General features: G+C 59.0%; 1 protein-coding gene across 3 annotated transcripts; it reads right to left on the bottom strand.

Moving 5' to 3' along the window:
* Positions 1–195: 195 nt before the first annotated feature.
* Gpr35 (G protein-coupled receptor 35) lies at positions 196–24,872 on the bottom strand. 3 transcript variants are annotated; one of them, XR_016539118.1, is made up of 3 exons: positions 24,633–24,872; positions 23,564–23,749; positions 196–426 (listed from the first exon to the last, which is right to left on the bottom strand). XR_016539118.1 is itself a non-coding variant. In XM_090354438.1 (3 exons), the coding sequence occupies exon 3, from the start codon at positions 8,287–8,289 to the stop codon at positions 7,378–7,380; it is 912 nt and encodes a 303-aa protein (XP_090210564.1). In that variant the 5' UTR covers positions 8,290–8,299; positions 23,564–23,749; positions 24,633–24,872; the 3' UTR covers positions 6,300–7,377. The 3 variants fall into 3 exon arrangements, 2 of the variants coding, with proteins under 2 accessions (XP_090210564.1, XP_090210565.1); XM_090354438.1 differs by lacking the exon at positions 196–426 and adding an exon at positions 6,300–8,299; XM_090354439.1 differs by lacking the exons at positions 196–426; positions 23,564–23,749; positions 24,633–24,872 and adding exons at positions 6,300–8,299; positions 11,271–11,342.
* Positions 24,873–25,188: the final 316 nt, after the last annotated feature.

Genomic DNA, 25,188 nt, shown 5'->3' with positions numbered 1-25,188 from the left:
CCTGCAGGCCCGTATCAGATTAGGAGAGGACCCATGTCATGTGCTGGGGACCTCGCCCTGCACAGCCACCAAAACACTGCCCTTGCCAAGGCACAGACAGCCCCTGAGGCCCCTCTCAGAACTGGAGTGTTGAGTGGAGATGCTGTGGACACCTACCTGCTGGGCTCTGGCTGGGCTGTGGGGGCCCAGAGCCTGGAGGTCACAGTCCCACGGCGGTAGTCATCAGACCAGGGGACAGGGGGCAGCAGACACCACAGTGGCAAGGAGAATTGTCAGGAGGAGGAGCAGGCGCTCAGAGGAGGCGCAATGGCCGTGCTGAGTTTCGGGTCCTTTTGTGACCAGGCTGGCTTTGAACCTTGGTCCTCAGATCTCATCCTCCTGATAGCTAGGATTATAGGTGTGAGCCGCCATGCCTGGCTTGAATAACTAGTTTTGTAGAAGAGGCAGAAGATGGGGAAAGGGGAGAAAACAGAGAGGTAGAGACCTGAGACTCTTAACTCCAATTAATCTCTAGAAAACAGGAAGTGGGACTTGGCTCAAGGGTAGGGTGGTAGCCTTGAGCTGAGGAGCTCAGGGACAGCGCCCAGGCCTGGAGTTCAAGCCCCAGGACCCACCAAAAACAAAAACAAAACCTAGTTATTCAACATCATTATCTCAGCAAGACTTGGCTAAAATTCAGACACTCAAAAATACATTTTTTGAACTAGGATATAAAAATTAAATGTGGCTCATGCCTCTCATCCTAGCTACTCAGGAGGCTGAGATCTGAGGATCACAGTTCAAAGCCAGCCAGGGCACTAAAGTCCATGAGACTCTTATCTCCAATTAAACACTGGAAGTGACGCTGTGGCTCAAAATGGTACAGCAATAGCCTTGAGCAAAAGAGCTCAAGGACAATCGATGAAAAAATCAATTATTAAATGTATTATTTAAAAATAATGAGAGTGGCCGGGAGTTTGGCCTAGTGGTAGAGTGCTTGCCTAGCATGCATGAAGACCCGGTTCTGATTCCTTGGTACCACATACTTAGAAAAAGCCGGAAGTGGTGCTGAGGCTCAAGTGGTAGAGCTCTAGCCTTGAGAAAGTCCAAGGACAGTGCTCAGGCCCTGAGCTCAAGCCCAGGACTGGCAAAAAAAAAAAAAGACTTAACTTATGGGGCCGGGAGTTTGGCCTAGTGGTTAAAGTGCTTGCCTAGCATGCACGAAGACCAGGGTTCGGTTCCTCAGCACTCCACATACATAGAAAAAGCCAGAAGTGGTGCTGTGGCTCAAGTGGTAGAGCTCTAGCCTTGAGAAAGTCCAAGGACGGTGCTCAGGCCCTGAGCTCAATCCACAGGACTGGCAAAAATATATATATAATAATAATGAGAGTGGGGGCCAGGAGTTTGGCCTAGTGGCAGAGTGCTTGCCTAGCATGCATGACCCAGGTTCAATTCCTCAGCACCACATACTGGCAAAAAAAAAATATGAGAGTGTAATGGTATCAGTATAATGATATCAGTGGTGGTTATTATCCCAAAATACTGTATACAATGAAAACATGACTGCCTTTTCAATTGCTGAACTTTTCCCAAAATCCTACCCATGGTTGTGCCAAGTCTTCTGTCATCTACAATTTTAATCCTTCTCTAAAACATTTACAATCCAGCTCATAAAAATGACTATAACAAGCACTTATTTGTTAAACAGTTTTTCTTTAAATATTTGCTCTAAATATTTGTAACGGATGCCTGTTACATTAGGAAAGCATAACTTTTAACAATCTGAGCAGTATTTTAAGATACTGGGACAGTTCTTAAAAGACAAGTTCAGGGGCTGGGAGTCTGGCCTAGTAGTAGAGTGCTTGCCTAGCATGCACAGAGACCCAGATTCAATTCCTTGGTACCATATCCATAGGAAAAGCCAGAAGTGGTGCTGTGGCTCAAGTGATAGAGCTCTAGCCTTGAGAAAGCCCAAGGACAGTGCTCAGGCCCTGAGTTTAAGCCCCGGCGCGGGAGGGGGGGAACAAGTTCAACCTAAAAATTGCTTCTTCTAAATGTCTTAGTTGCTTAAATTTGGCCAAAAGACCTTAGGGACGCAGACTCCTATCTGTCTGTCACTTCTGCCTCCCCTGCCCTTCCCCCCTTCCTTACCCCTCTCCTGTCCTCAACACCCCCCAAAACCATGGCACGTGGGACCACATCAGATCATGGGGGCAAATCTCAGCCTGGGTAGAGAGACAACGAAAGCCAAACCACCCCGTATCCAAGCACAGTTCCTTCGAAAATGTTACCCAAAAGCAGAGTGGGGAGGGGATGGCCAAACCCCCCTGCAGCACTGCCCTCCCCTCCAGAAGCGGCCAAAGTCAAGATGCTCGGGAGAAGAGCTCTTGTCCCTGGCTTCCGGCACACAGGCTCTGCTGCAGACATCCCTGATGGTGACGAGCAGAAGGCCACTTTCGATGGTGCCAGATGTACTTCCAAAACCCTTCTGGGTGGCCCTCCTCCAAGCAGACATTCTATGTAACATTAAACGGTGAAACTTCGGCGTGGCGGCTCAAGCTGTGATCTCAGCCACTTGGAAGGTGGAGGTTGGGATGCTGTGATTTGAGGCCAGTAACAGTTGTGAGGTTTCCGTCAATTCAATGGCTGGGCTGGTGGAGTGACTTCAGTGGTAAAGCACCCAACCCACCTCAATTAATCTTTTTTTTTTTTTTTTTTTTGCCGGTCCTGGGCTTGAGCTCAGGGCCTGAGCACTGTCCTTGGACTTTCTCAAGGCTAGAGCTCTACCACTTGAGCCTCAGCACCACTTCTGGCTTTTTTTCTATGTATGTGGTACCGAGGAATTGAACCCTGGTCTTCATGCATGCTAGGCAAGCACTTTAACCACTAGGCCAAACTCCCGGCTCTACTATTAATTTTTTTAACTTGAAGGGATTGATGCCCTAGGTCTGGAACCTTCTGGAAAAGTTCCATACTGTCCTGCTTTCCACCCCTACAGAAGATAGGAGTTATGAGTGCTCAGGTGGACATGTCTCCAGTGCAAAGCCGTCAGCGGACCCAGGGACTCCAGTGCACCAGTGAGCCCGGGGGTGCGGGGCGGGGCGGGCTCGCCCTCCTCAAAGGCTCCCGAGTCCACCAGTGGGCTCTGACCTCAGGGAGCCTCGGAAGCTAGTGCTCATCCAGTCGCTGTCCCTGCGCCCACTGCCGGACCTGGCCAGCGTGGCCTCTCTCTTGACCACCACCCCTGGAACTGGCCTGCAGCCTCCCTGCTCGGAGCGACTGTAAGGACCTCCATTCACCTGCATCCTGTCCTGGCCTTCCACGGGGAGGTGTGTGGGGCAGGGCGGGGTGGCCCCGTGGGGGGGGACTCTGCTCCACCTCTGTCTGCTCTTGACTCTACGTGCAGCTGTGGAGACTACGTCACATGTGCACCAGGGCCCACACAGGCCTCCGTGTCCCCCACACGACTGTTACCATGGGTTCCCTCCCCTTCCCCTTCCTTCCCTCCCCTCCCCTCTCCCTCCTCCATCTCAAAAGCCAACGCCATGGTCCTTGAGGGCCCCGGAACCCTCGAATCCTGACTGCCCAGCTCCATCTAAGGGGAGAGAGCTGCGTTAAGGTCAGCCGATCAAGAGAAGTGCAACAAAGACACTGGAGGCCCCTGGAGCAGGCAGCTGAGTCCACACCGCAAGCGCCCCAGCAGGGCCCTTCTTCCCTGCTGGACCCGGCTGCTTTCCTTTCTGGCCCCTAACACTATTATTTCTCTCCGCCTTTGAGTCCGCAGTGTCCTCACCAAAGTCCTGACCTCCTGTCTACAAACCCCCCCGGCCTACAGCCATCCCTGCCAGCAAGTCCCGCTCCTCCGGCTCCAGGGCAACTCCCATCCTGCCGACAGTCTCCAGCCCAGCTTCTCCCGGGCTCCCAGGCCCTCGTCAATGTGCTTTCCTGAAACGTCTGAGCAGCTAGAGCCCTCGAGGGAGGAAGAGGGGTGGGCAGAGAGCCAGATGGCAGAAACAAGATGGGCCCCAGGCTGCCTCTGCCTCGGGCTGTGTGGAGCGTGTAAAGCACCTCCTAGCAGAGCCTTCAGGGCAGGGCGTGTGCGAGCCTAACGTGGAGCCAGACACCCACTTGGGACACCCGGGAGCCAGGGCAAGAAGGGCATCGGGGCCCTGCATGTGGGCTCTGGGCACCTATGGTCCCACAGCCTGGCAACCGGAGTGCATGCACTGGCTCACCAGGCAGAGCCTACAAGTTCACATGGACAGAAGTCCCTCTCCCAGGACCAGGGCTGGGCCGGGCCCTCCCCGACCCCCGAGTCCTGGGCACGCCCGGCGGCGCTGTGGCCACCGCTTCTCCTGGCCGGGCGGTGGCTTCCTCTAGGCTGTCCACCACCACTTGTGTCCACTGACCTTTAGAACTAGATGGTGCTGCTAGCCTTTCAAAAACCACAGTGACGTCCTGAGACCCCACTACCTGGTGTCCACAGACCCAGAGCTGAATGCCCGCCGTGTTGAATCGGGAGCTTGTGAGCACTTAGCTGGCGACTCTTCTCCAGGTGGGTTCAGACATGCAGGTCCTGCTGCCTCCCTCCTCGCATCCCTGCACACCCACTGAGCTGTGACCCCCCTCCAGTGTCCCGTCCTCCTCGTGCCCTCGGCATCTCGCCAGCAGCCCCAGTGCACGTGGAGCTGGCCAGCGGCACGCCCAGGTGTTTACCTGACCACTTCAAGTGCATCCTCAGGACACGGGACTGGCCATGCCTGGCACAGGCCAGGAGACCTTGAGACCCTGAGAGTCCGTCCCTCAGTCCTAGACTGCAATTGTCCATACATGAACCAGACACTTGTGCTGTGATGCTTCTAGAAGCCGCGGCCGAGGCCGGCGCTGCCGCAGTCCCCTGCTGGGTCAGGAGCTGTCCAGCCTCACCGGCCTGTGCTGTCGCTTCTCAGGTCGAGGTGTCAGTGAGTGAGCCTGAGTCTCTGGACAGGCCGTGCTGGGTTGGAGAGGCCAGTCCTGGCTGCAGCACCTCGTAAACACAGGCTCTCCGGAGCCCAGCTGCCTCTCGGGTTGCGTGTGGTTGATGGCTGGGCCCGGGCTCCAGCAGCAGTGAGCTAGTCACAACAGAGACAAAATATTTACCATCTGGGCCTTGAGCACAAGTTAGCTGACGGCTGATCCAGACCCCTGGCTTTGCGGCCTGCTGTAAGCACTCCTCCTGCACAGCAGGAGTTCAGGGGTTCCAACTTCACCCCGAAAAATGAACAGGACAAGCTGACTGCAATCTGGCTATCACACCATCTGCCACCAGCCCCGAAAGCAAAACTGTCACCACGAGAAATGGACATTTCCTGCATGCCCTTCTCTGCTCCCTCCACGCCTCAACAGCCACCCAACACCCCAGCTCCACTCCACCCCAGCGCCACAGCCGGCCTGGTGGCCCCATTGTCCCCGGAAGTCCTGCAGAATGTCACAGGACAGGGCAGAGAAGTAGCCCCACCCCAGGGCCAGGAGGGAGTGGGACTCTTTCCCTGTCCATAGTGGGGGCGGCACTCACCAGTGGGTCAAGACGCAAGGTCCAGAATTCCCCTCCCCTCCTAAGTGAATAGTGCAGCCGAGGGTGAGGGCCCAGGGTGTGTGGGGGGGACGGGAGGGGCCAGGCTGACTGCCAGGCCTCCAGAAGTCGTGGGAAGGCAAGCTTAGGCCTAGTCTAGTGGCTCAGACCTGTAATCCCGACTCAAATCAGACCGGGCCAGCAAAACAGTTGACAGCCCGTTTCAACAGACGAGCCAGCGTGGTGGAGTGGCTGTCATGCAGCCATGGAGGGGCCTGGGGAGGAAAGCTGCTGGGCCTACCAGAGAAATCCTAAAGCCCAAAGGGCCGGAGGCATGCCCGGTCACACCAGAGGCCCCCGTCGCAAGGCATGGGTTGAGCAAGGTCTCGTGTTCAAACCCAGTGCCTCCAAACAGACAGACACGACGCCAGCTGTCTTCAGCGCTGTTGGAGCCCGGTCAGGGGCTCCCCAGGGGGCACAGCTGGAGGCCACCTTGGCTGCCCAAGGCCGGAGTTAGAGAGGGTCCTGTGCCCCGGAGGCAGGCAGCACCTCATGGCTCCTCAGGCTCCCGGCCCCAGGGCAGAGCCGGGTGGGTCCTGAGCCGCTTCTGCACTGACGTCTCCCCGAGGTGTTGAGGGGGCAGGGAGCCCCAGCAAGGGGGCTGTCCTGCCGGTGTCTGGAGCAGGGAGCCGCCAGCACTCACCCAGGCGACCCTGAGCAGGCCTACGGCCCACTTCCTCTTCCTCCGATGCTCTCAGGGCCGGGGCGGGGGTCGCCCTGTGCCATGGGCACCCAGAGGGTCCCCTCAGACCCGTGCCCAGAGCCCGGGGGAGCCTCAGAAGCAGTCAGGGCACTTAGCAGCTCTGCCCTCCTCTGGACGCAGGTGGAGGTGCCGTGCGCGGCCTGTGGGTGCCCCCAGGAAATACCCCTCGCTTAGCAGGGCTGGCGCCTGGTTCTGCCTGCCTTCTGGGCTCCTCAGACCGGGTTCGGCCTCTGCTCCTCTGGTGGCCTGGATGGAGGGTCACAATACCCTGTGGACTTCTCATCCCTTGGGGAGAAGCATCCTGGGGGTCAGGGAGAGGCCGGGAGCCTCAGAAACTGTCTTTGCAGCTGGGCCCCCGGAGGGCACCCCAGGGGCTGCCATGGGGCCCTGAGGCAGGGGTGGGCTTTCAGTGCCTGCTCAGTGGCTGCCAGTGGGGGTGGGAGGTCACAGACGGGGGTCAGCCAGGTGGCTGGCCCTGGGGGACTGGACTGTGGAGGGGCTGCAAGGACGTGGACCTCAGGGCCCTAGCGTGAGGGAGCAGACTGGACACCCATACAGCCACAGTGCCTCCTGACTGGCCTGTGAAGACAGCAGCGTCCTGGGAGGGGCTGGGGACAAATCAGAGAGGGCGTCCAGCCTGCTGCACCTCTGCTGGCAGCCCCTTGTTCTGGAAACTTCCAGCCCCCGAGTCACAGCCTGGGCCTCCTCCCGCCTCACCGACCCGGGTCTCTGCCCTGATCTTTCTCCTCCTGGGCTCCCATGGCCCACCAGCGTAGCTCTGGAGCTCCACCCACTGCACAGAGCTCAGGACTGTGGCTCTGGCTTGTCCAGCCCCCCGTGGAGTGGGGTGTGGGGCAGGGAGGGAGGGGAACAGGGCTCCGGGACAGCAGTCTCTAGGAGAGACGGCACCCCGGGCGACTCTCGGCAGAGGGCTTTATTCCAGCAGACTGAAGTCGCTGTGAAGGCGCCAGCCTGGTACCCCGGGGTGCCCGGGTCTGAGTGCTGAAGAGCACCCACCGTCCTCGACCGGGGCCAGGCCCCTGGTGGCAGGCGCCCCTGCCCCTGCCAGGCCAGGACACACTTGCTAGGGGAGGGTCAGGCTCTGGGAATCCTGGCTCTTGTGGGCCTTGGCTCTGGAGGCCATGCCCAGTGCAGAGGCATCCTGGAACTCCTTGGCCATGTAGTAGTAGCAGATGGCGTCCAGGCAGCAGTTGGCATCGGAGAGCTTGCTGGTGATGAAGAAAGTCTTCCTGAACACAGCCCGGGCGGCACAGGAGGTGGGGCCCGCGGCCACCTGCACCGTGAGAGCCACGTGCAGGGGCAGGAAGCAGACGACAAACACCACCAGGTTGGCCCAGACCATGCGGGCAGCCTTGCGGGTGGCTCTGGCCGCTCCCACGCCCGCGGCTGGCCTCCGGGCCAGCACGGTCACCACCTTCAGGGAGCAGAAGACCAGCACGGCCAGCGGCAGGTAGAAGCCAAGTAAGGAGATCACGGTGCTGCTGAACTGCTGGCGCGCGCTGTTCCGGAAGCAGACGCCGCCCTCCCGCACGCCCAGGTGCCAGCGCACCAGCAGAGAGCCGACCACCACGGCCCAGAGGGCCGCGCACACGGCCGCCGCCTGGCGTGGGGAGCGCAGCCCGCGGGCGCGCAGCGGGTGCCGCACAGCCACGTAGCGGTCCACGGCGATGGCCGTCACCAGGCTGATGCTCATATACCTGTTGGCCAGGTAGACGCCCTGCGAGAGCTGGCACAGCAGCGTGTCCGAGGTGTGGTTCAGGGAGTACAGCATGAAGGGCAGAGAGCAGAGCAGGCAGAGGTCGGCCACGGCCAGGTTGGTCATGTAGACGCGGGTCTCGGTCCACTGCTGCATGCGGCAGCAGAACACCCAGAGCGCCACGCCGTTGAGCAGCAGGCCCAACACCAGCAGCGTGGCTAAGTAGGCGTAGGTGAGCGAGGACGACCCGTCGGCGGAGTCACAGCTGCTGTTGTTCATGGTCCCGGGGCTGCAGGAAGGAGAGGTGGAGGAAGGAACCCGGGGGAGGCCTTGCCCTGCCCCATGGCCCAGTGAGCGCATCCCTGCACACCCCACGCTCCCCTTCCAAAGTCACCCTCAGGGCCCCACACCAGTCCTGCCTCCTGACAGGCCGGGAGGCCCACGGCTGCACCGTGCAGCCACCCTCTCTCCCAGACCCACCTGCTACCACGCAGAAGGGGCTCAGTGTCCACCTCGGCCAGGCAAGTCTGCCCCCCAGAGCTCCTGCTGTCCAGCGGGCATCCCGAACAGGGCTTGATACCCTGCAGCCCCAGCCAGCTGGCTGCTGTCCACGGGGAGACTGAGAACCCCAGGGCTGGGCCAGGGAAGTCCCAAGGGATGCTGCCCTCTCACACCCCCCGACCAGGCTGCAGGAGGCACCTCTTCCCCCGACCCCACCCCACCCTGTCTGCATCCACTCCACCTGGCCCTTCCTGGAGGCAGAGCCAGGACAGGGACGGCTCTCCTGCTCCTCCTTCCTCTCTCCCAAGCAGCCCCCCTTAAACCTGCAACCTCAGGTCTTGTCTGACCCAGCCGAGGCGCAGCCACTGCCCTGGTGCAGTCGCAGCCGGCTCGGCCCCTCCAGGCCCTGGCCTGCAGCTCCTGTGGTCCTCAGGAGCAAGGCCACCCCCCCCGGCCGCATGGGCCCTTGCAGGGACTGTCAGGGTCGTGGCAAGCGGGGCCGCCTTTGGATTCTGGACTCCCCGGCTCACCCCCACCCCCCAGCCGGCATCCTCTGGGGTGCTGCTGTCACACGCATGGATCACCTGGAACCTCATATAGGAAGTGACTGGCAAGGGCACAGAGCCTGGCCCGAGGGCCGGGGCCCAAGCACACTCCCAGGGGACAGGCCTGCGAAGCGGGGCGGGGGGTCAGCTCCCCCAGGCCCCCTCAACCTCGACTTCTGGGCTGGGAGTGGAGACAGGGGACTTGGTCTCTCGGGAGAACCAGACCCCGGCCAGCCCGCTGCTCCCCAGCTCCTCCCTCTGCCTAGAGGGGCATGGACGGCCACTCCCTGGAGGAGGAGGGGCGGGCTTATCTCCTCTGCCATGCTCAGGGGACCTCCAGGCCCCCGAGTCCATTAGGGATGCAGCACTGATCCAGCTGGAGCCAGAAACTTCCATCTAATTTCATTCTCTCTTTAGACTCCACATCTGTTCAGTCCCAATGACAGGCCAGCGAGGACAGCCTCAGGCGCCTGTTTACCCAGAGTGGTTTCCTGTGGCGGGGCTGGCACTCCCTCTGGGGGGATTCCGCCTTCTCTCCCGCACCCTGGCTCTCAGGCCTGCATACCCAGCCACAGCCAAAAACACACCATGCAGCCCCAAGCAACTCCGACCCCAGAGAACCTTCTGGAAATCCTGTTGGAGCCCTGGAGGCCACTAGTGCTGGGAGAATATCCCTTGGCTCACCTCTGGGAAGGGCTCCGTGTCACCAGAGACCCCACGTCCCCCTGGGGCCAAGGCCTCCTTTGTTCCCACCCAGGCCCCGCTCACCACCCCAGTGTGGGAAGCGCCCAGCCCAGCTGCTTACTGTCAGGCTCCTTGGGGAAGTGAAGCCGCAAGACCATGGCCTCGCCTCCTCTGTGCCTTCCGTACCCCAGGGTGGCACAAGGCCTTTGGGCTCCATGACCCAGGAGCATGTGGGAGAAGGTTCAAAGAAAAATCGAGGGCCGGGAGTATAGCTTAGTGGTAGAGTGCTCGCCTAGCATGCACAAAACCCTGGGTTTGATTCCTAGATACCAAATACACAGAAAAAGCTGGAAGCAGCACTGTGGCTCAAGTGGTAGGGTGCTGGCCTTGAGTAAAAGTGTCCAGGGACAGTGCCTAGGCCCTGAGTTCAAACCCCAGAACTGGCAAAAAAAAAAAAAGAGAGAGAGAGAGAAAAGCGAGAGAAGAAAAATCGACTGCAGTCTGGTCTGGACCATTTTCCGTGTGTAGTAAGACAAACACTGAAGCCAGGGAAGGTTTCACTCGTGGACGACAGTGCTCGGCTGTCCGTGCCTGGAGAAGCCCTGCTCACAGAGGCCTGTCCCTCGGCCCCAGGCCCCCCAGCCCCCTGCCTGAGCCAAGTTGCTCTGTGAGAACCCAGAGGCCCTGGGGTCGGCGGGCCGGCCCCCTCTCCCAGCCGGTCTGCACACAGCCAGTACTTAGGATCTCATAGCTCAGATTGTAGAAGGGCCCAGGGGCCTTTAGGTTGGGATCCATGGCTCCCTGCTCGGGGCAAGGAAGTGTGTGGCTGACGTGGGAAGAGAATCCAGCACCTCTTCACTCCAGCCAAACCCAGGCTCCAGGCTCCGCTTTGGCTCTACACTGTGGTCCAGGAAAGAGGTCTGTGGTAGCAGCCACGAGCCCTCATCAAGCCGCAGCCCTTCTCCAGCCCCCCATAGCCTGGATGGGAGTGCTGGCTTTGAACCATGATCCTCGGATCTCCACTCACTGAGATCCTTACTCAGCTAGGATTACAGCTGAGCCTGTAATCCTTAAGAGCTTTTCAAGCCTGGGACTGAGACATGGAAGAGCGCAGGCTGCCTGGACACCAGGAGGCCCTCAGCCTTGTGCCTGGACACCAGGAGGCCCTCAGCCTTGTGTGTGCCCTGAGCTCCTGCCCAGGAAATGCTCCAGAGCTCACAGAAGGCACGAGGCTGAAACAGTGTGCTGTCTGTCCCAAAGGCACAGCTCAAGGTGATCTTCCATAGGGTTAAGATTCAGCCTAGCACCCATAAAATAGACTTCAGGGTCTCAAATAAGGTGGGATCCCTGAAAGACTCCCAGTTACGCTGCACTTACAGCCCATGGGGGCCTTCCCCAGTCATGGAGGACACAGGGAGCCTTCCCCAGTCATGGAGGACTGCACACGGATCCATGATTCCCCAACCTCACCTGCTCCAACGGCCCCCGACCGGCCTCACCGGCTCTGAGAGACCCCCACGAGGCACCCACCTGCTGACTTTGCTGCTGCTGGCGGTGTGTGGTCGCCGGCAGAGCGCCTGGCTCGGGAAGACCCTCCTTGGGCGGGTGTGCCCTCTTGAGATGTGCAGGCTAACCACAGCAGAGCCCCCCCACGGCCCCTCTCTGGGGGAAGTGAGGCGTCAGCGCCTAGAGAACCAGCATCTTCGCTGAGGCAGAGCACTTGCTCTGCTGGCAACACGAAAGAAAACCCCGCCCTCAAGGCTTCCTCTCTCCCAGCCCCTCCTGTCTGTGCGTCACTGTGGCTGGCTCAGCCCAGAACTGGGATCCCAGGGCTGTCACGGTTAGGAGAGGGTGCTAGCTGCACTCACTGGCAAGGGCCTCTACCCACTGAGGGGAGGCTTGGCCATGCCACGCTGCCCACAGGAAAGTCCAAAGGGCAGCGCCTGCCCCTCCCCAGCAGAGACCACCCTGCCCGGGTCTGGCTGGGTGAGGCCAGACCAGTGCAGGAAGGGCCTGATGTGCAAGGAAGAGGAGGAAAGCAAGAGGCAACTACAAGGCCATGGCTCCCCCCAACTCAGCAACCCGGCCATCTAAGAGGCTGCAGGCAGGTCCTGCTGGCTTAGCTGGCGACGGAGGTGGTGTGGGCGTGTGCGCGCACGTGTGTGTGTGTGTGTGTGCGTGTGTGTGCGCGTGTGTGTGTGTGTGTGTGTGTGTGCGTGCGTGCGTGTGCGTGCGTGCGTGCGTGTGTGCTGGTGGTAAGGTGGGGCGGTGTGTGCTGGGTCTTCCCATTTCCGTGAGCCTCACTCACGTCCGTGCCTGACACCACTTCCAGGACAGGAATGGAACGTGCTGGTGCTGAAAACCAAACCGGAGGCTCATTCCCTCCACTGGCCCACTGGCCGGGCCAGCTCAGTCAGGCCCGAACCCAAGGGCCCTCCCTGGTTCCTCTCTTCCAGCACAGAATTGCCCAGGAGGGGTGAGCAAGGGCGGCTCTCCTCACACAGAAGCAATGAGCCCAGGAAAGCCACAACCAAAAACAATGCCCTAGTTTTAATGGGACCCAGAGCAGCAGAACGACACACAAGGCAGTAGTACTCGTCCCTTTCGTCCGAGGCTTCAGCAGATTCCTGGGCCCAGTCCCAGGACCCAAGTCCAGGCCCACACCTAGCCTACAGCCCTGGAGATGTCCTGGACCCAACAACAGGCCCCCCTCCTGGCCCTCCACCCAGCAGCTCTCCAGGGCAGTCCTCTGTCTTCTCCGGTGACCCAGGCTGCCAAGGGCTGGGTGGTCTGGGAAAGCATGATCCTCAGTGGGCATCCTGGGTGGGAGGGGGAGGGGACAGTCCTGGGCGGGGACAGGAGGCGGTCCTAGCTGGACTGAGGACAGGGGTTGTTGAGTTACTGTAGTTGAAGCAGATGTGAAAGAGGTGATGGGAACTGGGGCGTCTCTAGACCTCTGGGTGTGTTTGAAAAACCCCACACTAAATGTTTTTGAGTGGGGGCTGTGGTAGCATGTGTGGAGGGTGGAGCCTGTCTGCTAAGGCAGAGGGGAGGCGGGGGGTGGGGAGACACAGGTGGAAAGGGCCTGAATGTCACACGAACAGCCAGTTTATCCTAGAGCCTCTTCTACCTGAGACGGGCCAGGGCCCTCCTCTGCCACCTGAGGTGGCTCCCAGCCCCTTCTCTGGGTGGGGCAGCGAGAGGAGAATGGGCCACTGCAGAGACTGGGGTTGGAGCTGGCGGGGAAGTCGTGCCCCTCTCCGTGTCAGGCAGGGAGACTGCAGGTAGCAGCCCCGTGGTCTAGCTCTGCATAGTCCTGGGGCCCCAGAGACCCAGCACTTCCTGCCCTTGCCGTCCACAAGGCCGGGCTGGGGACAGGATGGGGAGGGAGGCTGGTCTGGTTCCATGAACGCTCCTCTGGCTTGTCCCCGAGCACGCAGACGACCCTGCCGTCGGCTCAGCCTGACCTGACCAACCTGACAGAACATAGGGAGGCCACCACAGCCACCCCTGCCCGTGGCCGGCAGGCCTCCTCTGGCTGGCGGCACACACAGCCACAGGGCAGGCCTGGAGGAAGCCAGGGCCAGCTAGCTGTGGGTCGGGGAGACCTGAGGCAGCCCGGTCCACCAGCTGGCCCTCCACAGCCTGGCCAGGGCTGTGCCTGGTCCATCCGTGAGCAGTGCTTTGGCTAAGCAGGGGGCAGGAGAGTGGGGGCCATCACAGGGTGGAAAGGGGCCCTGAGGGAGTTCGGGGGGGGGGGCCTCTGAGGTCCTGAAGGACTCTCACGAGAGGGCCCTGAGTGGGGACTGGGGACAGCGCTCAGAGCTTCCTGCCCCACCCAGCCTCTTCCACTGAGTGCTGCTCTGGCCCAGTGCCCGCCTCCAGCAGAGAAGACAAGCCCTCGGCCCTGGGATACTCCAGAAACCCCCTGCCCATCCGACCTGCTGCCTGGCGCTGCCTGCCCGTCCACCTCAGTGCCTGGCCAGCAGCAGCTGGCTCTGGGCTTCCGGGAACCACGGTGCCTGATGCATGTCGACCCCAGGACAGGACCTGGCCCAGAGACCACAGAAGGCAGCCATGCAAGAGGAATTTCCCGCTGCAGGCAGGTGCCTGTCCAGATGCTGACCTCACTGTCCCCCCATGGCTCACTCACCCCTGAACAGCTCCTGCAGCCCTTCTCCAGGCAGGCCTCCGAAGGGGCTGGTTGCAGCCAGAACCCGCTGTGGCCCTCCAGGCAGTGGCCTGGTGCCTTCCTAGAGCCTCTTGCTCTTTGGCTGTCCTGGTTCTCCAGCCTCTTCCCCTGCAGGCTGGGCCATCTCTGACTGCTGGGAGGCTGGCCGCTGGCCCCTTGCCAGCCCCACCCCAGAGCCCTGCACACGCCAGCTCCCTCCCTGGGCTGGGGGGGGGGGCTTCTCAACAGAGACACCAGAGACGCCCTCTCCTGGCGGCCCCCCGGGTGGAGGGTCCTGAGGGGAGAGGCACAGAGCTGTCGGCCCTGCCCCACTGTGTGGCATGGAGAGCAGGCTGCCGCTGGAGGCTGGGCAGGATTGGGGCGAGGGCTGCCCAGGAAGGACCCCCCTCCCACCAGGCCAGCTAGATGGGCTGGGAAGTGACACGCTCAAGCACTGGCAGGACACTCTGGCCTCCCGGAGTTCCCAGACACTTGCTCTGGGGCAGGAGAGGAGCCGCTGACCTCCAGGGCAGGTGAGCACAGGCATCCACTTTATTTCCACTCCTGTGAGGCTGACAGCTGACATGACAGCCCTGTGCATGGAGCACTGGGAGGGGTCCACAGGAGCGCTGGGAGGGGTCTGAGCAAGAGAGCTGGGAGGGGTCTGAGCAGGAGAGCTGGGATGGGTCTGAGCAGGAGAGCTGGGAGGGGTCTCTTTGTCCCAGTGGCGCCTCTGTAACCTAGGGAGTCTGAGAGACAGTGCCACCAGCAGCCAGCCCTCCCACAACATCCATCCAGGCAGGAAGAAGGCTGCCCACATCGTGACAGAGGAGGGTGTTCCTGCACGCCACGGCCCCATCACCTCCACAATACACCCGTCAGAGAAAATAAGACCATATGCATATAGACAATCCACATATTTTGTTCTTTCTTTTCTTTCTTTTTCTTTTTTTTTCCAGTCCTGGCCTTGAGCTCAGGGCCTGAGCACTGTCCTTGGACTTTCTCAAGGCTAGAGCTCTACCATGTGAGCCACAGCACCACTTCTGGCTTTTTTCTGTGTATGTGGTACCAAGGAATCGAACCCGGGTCTTTGTGCATGCTAGGCAAGCACGCTACCACTAGGCCAAAATCCCAGCACCTTAAGAGGAATTCTTAATACTGAAAGCAAAATGAAGCTAACTGACTTGCATTATTAATTGATAACGTAATCCTTCTAGACTCTTCCTATGATGCGCGTGTGTGTGTGTATGTGAGTCATATGGCTTGAACTTGGCCTGGGCACTGTCCCTGAGCAGCTCAGGGCTACCACCCTACCCTTGAGTCAAGGCCCACTTCCTGTTTTCTAGAGATTAATTGGAGATGAAAGTCTCAGGTCCTTTTGTGCCCAGGCTGGCTTTGAACCTTGATCCTCAGATCCCAGCCTCCCGGGTAGCTGGGATGGCAGGCCGGAGCCACCACACCTGCCCAATGATATTTTTTTTAATACCTACTTAGCTGGATGCAGTGACTCACCCCTGTAATCCTACCTACTCAGGAGGCTGATATCTGAGGACCAAGGTTCAAAGACAGCCCCGTACTAAAGACTGTGAGACTCATCTCCAATTAACCATCAGGAAAGCAGAAGTGGCACTGTGGCTCAAGATGTAGGGCAGTAGCCTTGAGCTGAAGAGCTCAGGGAAAAGGCCCAGGCCCAGAGTTCAAGCCCCATAACCACCATTACCACCACCACCACCACCACCAACAACAACAACAAAAAAACAAGTTATTTCATTGGAGAGGGAGGCAGGGAGGAAGGAAGGAGTAAATCCATCAATCTGTAATTATACTTTAAGAATTCACTATTTGGGGCCGGGAGTTTGGCCTAGTGGTTAAAGTGCTTGCCTAGCATGCATGAAGACCCAGGTTTGATTCCTCGGTACCACATATAGAAAAAAAAGCCGGAAGTGGTGCTGAGGCTCAAGTGGTAGAGCTCTAGCCTTGAGAAAGTCCAAGGGCAGTGCTCAGGCCCTGAGCTCAAGCCCAGGACTGGCAAAAAAAAAAAAAAAAAAAAAAAAAAAAAAAAAGAATTCACTATTTGTTCATGGTAAATGCAAGAAAATACGTCACAATTTTGAAACTAGCAAATAAAGAGAAAGCACCAAAGCCTTGTCCTGCCTTTCCTACAAAAATTGCACCCAGACAAAATAAAATAGTTAATGAAGACTCTCTTTACAGACGTATTTCAGCTAATGAATGAGGAAGGAAGAGAGAATAAGAATATTGCTATTTTATGGGGACAAAAACATGAGAAAGGGTAGCAATGTCTGTGAAGTAATGCACCTTCTATCTGGCAAATATAATGCAACCCTTCTATTAATTACAATAAAAATATATTAATAAAAATTAAATTTAAAAAATTGCTACTTTGCAGACTGTGGCAAATTGATGAAATTAGCATTAATATTAGTTGCTATGTTCGTTGTGCCTATTACACACACACACACACACACACTCACACACAGCTTAAAATGACACTGTGATAGCTCTGTGAGCAGGTGTGGACCTGAGCTGAGCTCCCCTCTGAAGGCCCTGCGTGGAGGAGACTGCTGTGAGCTCCCCTCTGAGGGCCCTGTGGGGAGGAGTCCTCGGTGAGCTCCCTGCAGGCCAGGCCTCACAGAACTGCTTCCTGGATGTGCTGCTGGGCTGGTTGTCAAGGGAACCCTAAATGGGCCCAAGGGCATTGTGCTGGGCTCTGGAGGAGTCACTGCTCATTCTCTTGGGGAGAGTCACCCCTTCCTGCCTTCTCCTTTTCTCTACAGGGACAGCTCCTGACACCCCAACCGTCACTTGCAGAGTCAGCTACATCATCACCAGACTTCCTATTTAGATCCCAGAACATCCTGCGTCCTTCAGATCACAGAAGCAGCTCCTGTGGCAGAAAAACAGGTCCCATCTCCACAGCCATTCCAGTGCCACCACAATTCCCAGCTCGACTCACCCACGCTGCCCTCCCCCCAGGATCACCACGCTGCCCTCCCCATAGGCTCACCCACGCTGTCCTCCCCACCGGATCACCACGCTGCCCTCCCCATAGGCTCACCCACGCTGTCCTCCCCACAGGATCACCCACGCTGCCCTCCCCCCAGGAGCACCCACACTGCCCTCCCCCTCCAGGATCACCCACACTGCCCTCCCCCTCCAGGATCACCCACGCTGCCCTCCCCCTCCAGGATCACCCACGCTGCCCTCCCCCCAGGATCACCCACACTGCCCTCCCCCTCCAGGATCACCATGCTGCCCTCCCCCTCCAGGATCACCCACACTGCCCTCCCCCTCCAGGATCACCATGCTGCCCTCCCCCCAGGATCATCCACGCTGCCCTCCCCCTCCAGGATCACCCACGCTGCCCTCCCCCTCCAGGATCACCCACGCTGCCCTCCCCCTCCAGGATCACCATGCTGCCCTCCCCCTCCAGGATCACCCACACTGCCCTCCCCCTCCAGGATCACCATGCTGCCCTCCCCCCAGGATCATCCACGCTGCCCTCCCCCTCCAGGATCACCCACGCTGCCCTCCCCCTCCAGGATCACCCACGCTGCCCTCCCCCTCCAGGATCACCCACACTGCCCTCCCCCTCCAGGATCACCATGCTGCCCTCCCCCCAGGATCATCCACGCTGCCCTCCCCCTCCAGGATCACCCACGCTGCCCTCCCCCTCCAGGATCACCCACGCTGCCCTCCCCCTCCAGGATCACCCACACTGCCCTCCCCCTCCAGGATCACCATGCTGCCCTCCCCCCAGGATCATCCACGCTGCCCTCCCCCTCCAGGATCACCATGCTGCCCTCCCCTCCAGGATCACCCACGTTGCCCTCCCCCCAGGATCATCCACGCTGCCCTCCCCCTCCAGGATCACCATGCTGCCCTCCCCTCCAGGATCATCCACGCTGCCCTCCCCCCAGGATCATCCACGCTGCCCTCCCCCTCCAGGATCATCCACGCTGCCCTCCCCCTCCAGGATCACCCACACTGCCCTCCCCCTCCAGGATCATCCACGCTGCCCTCCCCCTCCAGGATCACCCACGCTGCCCTCCCCCTCCAGGATCACCCACGCTGCCCTCCCCCTCCAGGATCACCCACGCTGCCCTCCCCCTCCAGGATCATCCACGCTGCCCTCCCCCTCCAGGATCACCATGCTGCCCTCCCCTCCAGGATCATCCACGCTGCCCTCCCCCTCCAGGATCACCCACGCTGCCCTCCCCCTCCAGGATCACCCACACTGCCCTCCCCCTCCAGGATCACCCACGCTGCCCTCCCCCTCCAGGATCACCCACGCTGCCCTCCCCCTCCAGGATCATCCACGCTGCCCTCCCCCTCCAGGATCACCATGCTGCCCTCCCCTCCAGGATCATCCACGCTGCCCTCCCCCTCCAGGATCACCCACGCTGCCCTCCCCCTCCAGGATCACCCACACTGCACCTGCAGCACAGGGCTGGGTGATATTTGTGAGCACAGCCTGAAGCTACTTTGGTTTGCTGACTTTCCAAATAACTCCTTTCTCCATGCCCCGAGCTGCTTCAACCCACTGGCCCTCTCACGTGGAGAGCACCACAAATGGGTTGTGCTGGGACCACTCAGCTCCTCATCATCTGTGTCCCTACGGCCAGCTCACAACGTGGCAGCCAGGTCTCCTCGGGCAAATGCCAGCTATCGAACCCTGGCAGACACACTGGCTCAGAAGTCACAATGCGTCATTCACAAAATCGGTGGCAACAAGCCAGTGGCCAGCCTGGCCCTGGGGGAAAGGCAGACGTGGCCAGCCTGGCCCTGGGGAGAGGCGGACGTGCACACTGGGGGACAGGCTTAGAGACGGCCAGCCACCTTGTGCTGCCCGGCCACCAGCATTCAGCAGAGCCGAGTGTGGTGCTGTACTGATGTGTACCAGGCTGCTGAGGAGTCTGGAGCTGCCTTGGCTGCGGGGGGCATCTGGGAAGTAGCCCTCGGGGACCACACAAGGAGAGAGCCAAGGGGAGTCTCAGAGGTGGCAGGACCACAGATGAGGAGACCTCAAGGGGGTGCCTGCCAGGGGTCTGTATGGATGCTCCTGGAACTGCCTCAGCCGGTGCAGGCAGGCAGGCAGGCAGGCAGGCCGGCCTCTAGTGTCACACACTACCCTAGTGCAGGGGAAAGGAGAGGGTTGGTCTGGCTGCCGGGCCTCACAGGCGGCACCTGCCTTTCTTTCTATGCACCAGAGGGGCTGGAGGAGAGCCAGGGCAGGCCAGGAGTGCAGGCCCCACCACAAACCAGGAAAGCGGCCTCAGCTCAGCCCCAAGCCAGGCCAGACCTGCACCCAGGCAGGAGGCCCGTGGGCGCAGCTGCCCGAGCCTGGCCAGGCCTCTGCTGAAGCCAACCCCTCTGTCCTCATTCAGTCAGGAAACAGTTCTAAGTGAAGAAGGGGTATGGAGCTTCCCTGGGGATAGTCTGCAGAGCAGTGAGCCAGCGGGGGGCTCATAGCTGGAACCCCAACCATGTGGAGCAGTCAGGAAGACTGAGCTTTGAGGCTAACCTGGACAGAGTTAGCAAGGCCCCGGCTCCACCCAGAAGCTGGGGGCAATGGCACATGCCCGTCAGCCCGGTTATGAAGGCGGCTGAGGCGGGGAGCCCAGCCCACCTGACACATAATGAAGGTGAGAAGGGCAGGGACCATGCACGACGGGGAAGAGAAACGCCGCTGGGTTCTTCCCTGCCCGCTGCCCGGCGAGCGTGGCTGGGGCTCCCCACCGTTCCCAGCACCTTCTCTTTGCTCGCTGGCTTTCTTGGTGCAAGGGTTCTGGGGTGGCAGATGGAGGCAAAAAGCAGCATCATGACCTGGTCTCTGACCAAGCGTGGACAGTGGGCACCTCTCTGTGTGTAGGTTTGAAATCCCCCAATTAAATGTGAAAACGGAGATGGCAGACACCCCACCGCGGGGCCGCGGGGCGTGGCACTCACAGCGTGTCAGCATGCAGAGGTGAAGGTCTCAGGCCAGAGGCCTGGGCCGCAGAGGAGAAGGCACCCGGGGCTGAGAGGACCTGGACTCTGGAGGAAGAGGCTCCGAGGGTGGAGGCGTGGCCGACACATGTGGCATGCTGGGATTTGTACAATATGCCCTGAACACACGACGTGTACATGCGTGCACTGGACTCAGACGAGCATGGTACACATGTATGTACACACCTATACACACAACTGACACAATACCCACACCTATGCTCACACCTATATGCAGGCAGACATAATACGGTACACATATATGCACAGACACACAGATGCACACGCGTGTACTGTGTGCACACGTGTGCATACAGAAACGCACAGCTGTATGCATACTCTTTCCAAGCTCCTTCCCCGGGAAGGGCAGCCTCGCTGCCCCACGGAGAGGCCGATTCCACTAGGGGCATCTGTCCACTCTGTCCACTCTGGTGCACTTGCTCTCTCCTCCCGTCCCACTTGCCCTCCCGCTTCTCGAAAGCCTCCTTCCTCTCTTCCTCTTCTTCTGATCTCGAAAGCCTCCTTCCTCTCTTCCTCTTCTTCTGATCTCGAAAGCCTCCTTCCTCTCTTCCTCTTCCTCTGAGGTCAGCAGCAGGTCACTTCAGGGTTAGGGCTGCTGCGCCAGGAAATGGACTGGGTGCAGGCTGCATGAGCCACAGCTCTCTAGCAGCTGGGAATGCACGGAGCGGGACAAGCCGCCCTGAGTGAGTGCACAGGCCGGCTCCCAGGCCCACACCCGGGGTCCTGTGCCGGGAATGTCCCTTCCACCCTGGGCCCTGGCTCAGCACGTGGGTCGCTCGTCCCACGCCAGGTCCCTGTCGAGCGGATGCTCTGATGTCATGGAGCTGCTCGCTCGTCCTCTGGAAAGCCTAGAGGGGTGGACTGTTGGCTTCTTCCCAAGCCCCCCCTGGCACCGGGCACAGCTGGAAACCGCTGTGATGGCCCCGGCAGAGCTGTGTGAGTCCCCAGAGGCAGAAGTCCTCCCTCACGGCATCCATTTCCCCAGTGCCCTCCGCGGACTCACCCTGTCCAGACGCTGGACTCCACCTCCCTGAAGTCCCCTGGACTCCGAGCCACGAGGCCGCCCTGCTCACTTCCTCTCGGCCCCTGCTCAGCAGCTCTTGAAAGGCACTTTCTTTTGTCACTGTCATAGTGAGGTGCTAAGTAGACCTGAACAGACACACAGCTGCCTGTGTGGCCCCCACTTCCTCCCTGCAGCTCCCAGCCCACGGCCCAGAGGCAGCCATGAAGCCATGTCCTTCTGTGACACGGTGACACGCGTGCTCCCTGGTTAGCGTCTGCTCTGAACTGTGTCTCATGGTCGTGCTCCATCGACGGCCAGGACTCACCTGGGCCTGTCCTGGACTCGACTCTCATCACACTCTTTCTGTCAGCAGCTCCTGTGCCTCCCTCTGCCATCCAAGCGTCCTGCTTTACCTGCAACCTCTGACTGCAAGCTCAGCCCAGCCTCACGCACGCCTGTGTCTGGGCCATGCAGAGCCAACCCCCAGCTGTGCTCTCCTGAACACCTCAGCTCTTTCATGTGACTACACCCCCACCCCCTCACTGCCCCACACTCCAAACTTCTGCAGCTCAGAGACTGAATCCCTCTTCTGCCAGACCTGATATCTAGTGTCAAGTCTGAATCTACCTCTCCCCCACTTCCAACCAATTATCGTAAGTGAAATATGCATACTGAAAGCCACAAAACAATCATTATCAAGATAAAGCAGCCATTTGCAAGGAAATGGATGGGCCAAGAACAAATCATGTTAATGAAGTAAGCCAAGCTCTGAGAGACCATCACAGGCGCGGCTTCTCTCCCAGGCAGAAGCTAGAGCTAAGTAAGATACGCTGGGACACCATGTATGATACAGGACTCCAGGTGGCCACGCACAGTGACACCAAAGGAGGACACTCTTACAGGAGGACATGAAGGTGTAGCGCCCACGTGCATATCACCATATGTAGTCCGGATAGAAACGAACGCCGGGAAATGGAGACAAGAGGTCTTGTCTTTCTTGCTATTTAGGCTTTCTTTTCTTTTTATGTTGTTAGTTTATTTGTAAAGGGAAGTGGGGCACACAAATGGAGGAAGAAAGAGTGAACAAACGCAGCAGTGGTCCTCAGTAGACATTATGTTGAAAATGAACTATATAACTTGTGATTGGGAAGGGAGGAAAAAATTGGGAGTAAAGGAGGGAGGGAGTGACAATGTTCAAAAAGAAATGTACTCTTGGGCGGGGTGGGGGGGGTGGCCTAGTGGTAAAGTGCTTGCCCAGCATGCAGGAAGCACACACAAAGATCACCACATACATTTAAAAAAAAAAAGCCAGAAGTGGTGCTGAGGCTCAGGTGGTAGAGCTCTAGGCTCGAGAAAGTCCAAGGACAGTGCTCAGGCCCTGAGCTCAAGCCCAGGACTGGCAAAAAAAAAAAAAATAATTAATTAACCCCAAAGAAAACATGTAGGAAAAGATATGATCAGAAGAATAGAAAAATAGCAAAATGATCTCTTAGTGTATCAATAATTGCATTAAATGTAGTAGCTGTAAACAATCCAATTAAAAGGCAAAGATGGGGGAGCAGGAAGGGAAAACTGGACCGGAAGAGGGAAAGGAGGACATTGCCCCCACAGAAACACTCGCCTTACGTGACTGGCGAAGCTGTGACCCCTCTGTGTGCGATCTTTCTGGAGACAGTTATGCAGACCTTAGGAAAGCACTGACAGGCGTAGCAACACCAGATTGACCTCAGCACCCAACGCTGGACGGCAGTGGCTTGTGTCCATAATCCCAGCCACTCGAGTGGCTGAAATCTGAGGATGGGAGTTCAAAGACAGCCTGGGCAAGAAAGTCTGTGGGATGCGTATCTTTAATTAGCCACCAGTAAGTCAGGAGTAGAGCTGTGGTTTAAGTGACAGAACACTAGTCTTGACAAACACACTCAGGAACAGTTTCTAGACCCTAAGTTCAAGCATGAACATTTGCATGTGCACAGGCGCACACACACACACACACACACAAGCAAACTAAATCCACTAATTTTTAAATGTTACCTGCGATACAATTGTGCATGTAGAAAATATTAAAGAATCTTCTAGAAAATGAAAGAAGAGGGCCGGGAGTTTGGCCTAGTGGTAGAGTGCTTGCCTCGCATGCACAAAGACCTAGGTTCGATTCCTCGGTACCACATACATAGAAGAAAAAAAAAATCTGAAAGTGGTGCTGAGGCTCAAGTGGTAGAGCTCCAGCCTTGAGAAAGTCCAAGGACAGCGCTCAGGCCCTGAGCTCAGGCATTAAACCTGCGTCTCCACAGGAGGCAGCCCCGGAAGGTGGCCACACACCGTCACCACGGCCTGTTGCCTTTGCCTCCCAAGTCCACGCCAGCCTCTCCTCCGTCTCCGTCACCTCCCACGCAACGCAGGAAACCACCTGGCTGTCCTCAACCATAACCACACCAGAGGCCTCCGACCACCTCGCCAGCGCCTGTCCCTGAGCTCTTCTCCACGTCCACGCCACCACCACACGCCCAGAGAGCCTCTGTCCACCGCGGAGGTGCCCAGCGCCTGCCCGTCCCGTTCACTCTCCGCAGCAGCATCAGGGCCTCCCCAGCGTCCACTGCCACCTGCCGGACCCCGGTTTACCTGTAGGTGGACGGTCCTCTCTAGTGGACTGAGAGTGCCACGGCAAAGGAAGGGGGTGTCTCGGCCACATCCATGGCACTGCTATGGGGAGGGTGCCTGGCACCCAACACCATGCCTGCTGGACTGCAGAGTGAGGAGGAGGTAGATGGTGGGAGGCATCTCTTCCACTCAGCGTCCCCACTGGGCCTGGAGGATGAAGGACAAGCGTGGGTCAACTGGATGGCAACACAGGCGTAATACTAGTACTGCCTGCCCCACCACCCGGGCTGTGGAACCCACAGAGAACAAGGCCTGGTCCCCCATCCCTTGGCCACAGACTCCTTCCCTAGCTCCTTCCCCAGAGCCTCGTAACCAGCTGCAAAGGAACGGGTGTCTCCGGCGGCTGAGCACGAGCCAGTCTCAACCCTGGCTTTAAGGGAGGGCCAGAGCACGACCCAGGTCAGTGAGCCGTGCGGTGCTGGTGCAGAGCCAAGGCCATGCTAGGTGGACAGGGAAGACTGGCCAGGGCTCCCCCAGGCTGTCCACAGCCAGAGTCCCAGGCTTCCCTGGGAGCTCCTGGGATGCTCGAGAGGCCTGGAGGCCGCTCCTGGATGGTGAGGCTTGCTGGCCTGGTCAAACCTTTCCTTCAAACCAGAAAAGCCCCTTCCCAGCAGAAAGCCACACACGAGGCTTCGTGCAGGATGTCTAAGGACCACCGTGACCGCAGGAATGAATGACTGTTCTGTTCATTTCCAATGACAGCAAAGCTGGCTTGAATCTGGTCGATATAAGGGAATCCAACAATCACAAACCCAGCTTCCTCATACATGGGACACCTTGCAATGTACAGGCGGAGGGAGGCACAGGGCAGAAGGTAGGGCTGGGGAGAAAAGTAAAAAGAAAGAAAGGGGACAGAGAGAGACAGAGACAGAGACACAGAGAGACAGACAGAGATAGAGACGAGACAGAGAGATGGTCTGAAGCCCTGCCCCAGCCAGGCCCCCCTGTCCCTGCTGTGCCCGTGAGGCTCTGCGCTGGCCAGACCTCTGCATGACCCCAGCTCTCAGGGTGCTGGACTCTCCATACTCACCCTTGAAGGTCTGTGTGCCCAGGCTGCCCTGGCCCCGGGAGCAGGCGCAGTGCAGCCGGGACTGGGCATGGCTCACGGGAGGCGCTGACTAGCAGCAAGTGGTGCTGGGAAGGTGCTGGCCAGGGACTGGGCCAAAGTCCTCCCGGAGGCTGGGAAGGTGTTGTCTCATAGGCCCAGCGGCCGCTCTGGATCTGCCAGAGCCAGCCAATCCTTCCCACTGCCGTGGTGGGTCTGCGCAGAACCGGGGCTGGCCTGGGACACGGCCACACTACCACAGGAAGGCAAAACCATGCCCTGCTGGAGGGGGCAGCCCTGCTGGAAGGCTGGCAAGGGGCATGGGAGGTGGAGTTCAAGCCCACAGGGGTGCTGTCAGGGTCCAGTGTGTTGCCCCAGACTGACATTTTGAAATGCCAATCCCAAGGAGCAGGGGTGAGGGAGTAGGGGGCCCCACAAGCAGCGCTAGTGCCCTTCTCAGAAGAACTGCCAGCCGGGCACGGTGGCTCACACCTCTAATCCTAGCTCCTCAGAAGGCTGAGATCTGAGGATGGCAGTTCAA

This window comes from Megascapheus bottae, chromosome 21, assembly GCF_031878675.1.
Source record: "Megascapheus bottae isolate mThoBot1 chromosome 21, mThoBot2.hap1, whole genome shotgun sequence".
NCBI lineage: Eukaryota > Metazoa > Chordata > Mammalia > Rodentia > Geomyidae > Megascapheus > Megascapheus bottae.
The sequence above is the reverse complement of the archived record's forward strand: the minus strand, read 5'-3'. Positions and strand labels throughout refer to the sequence as shown.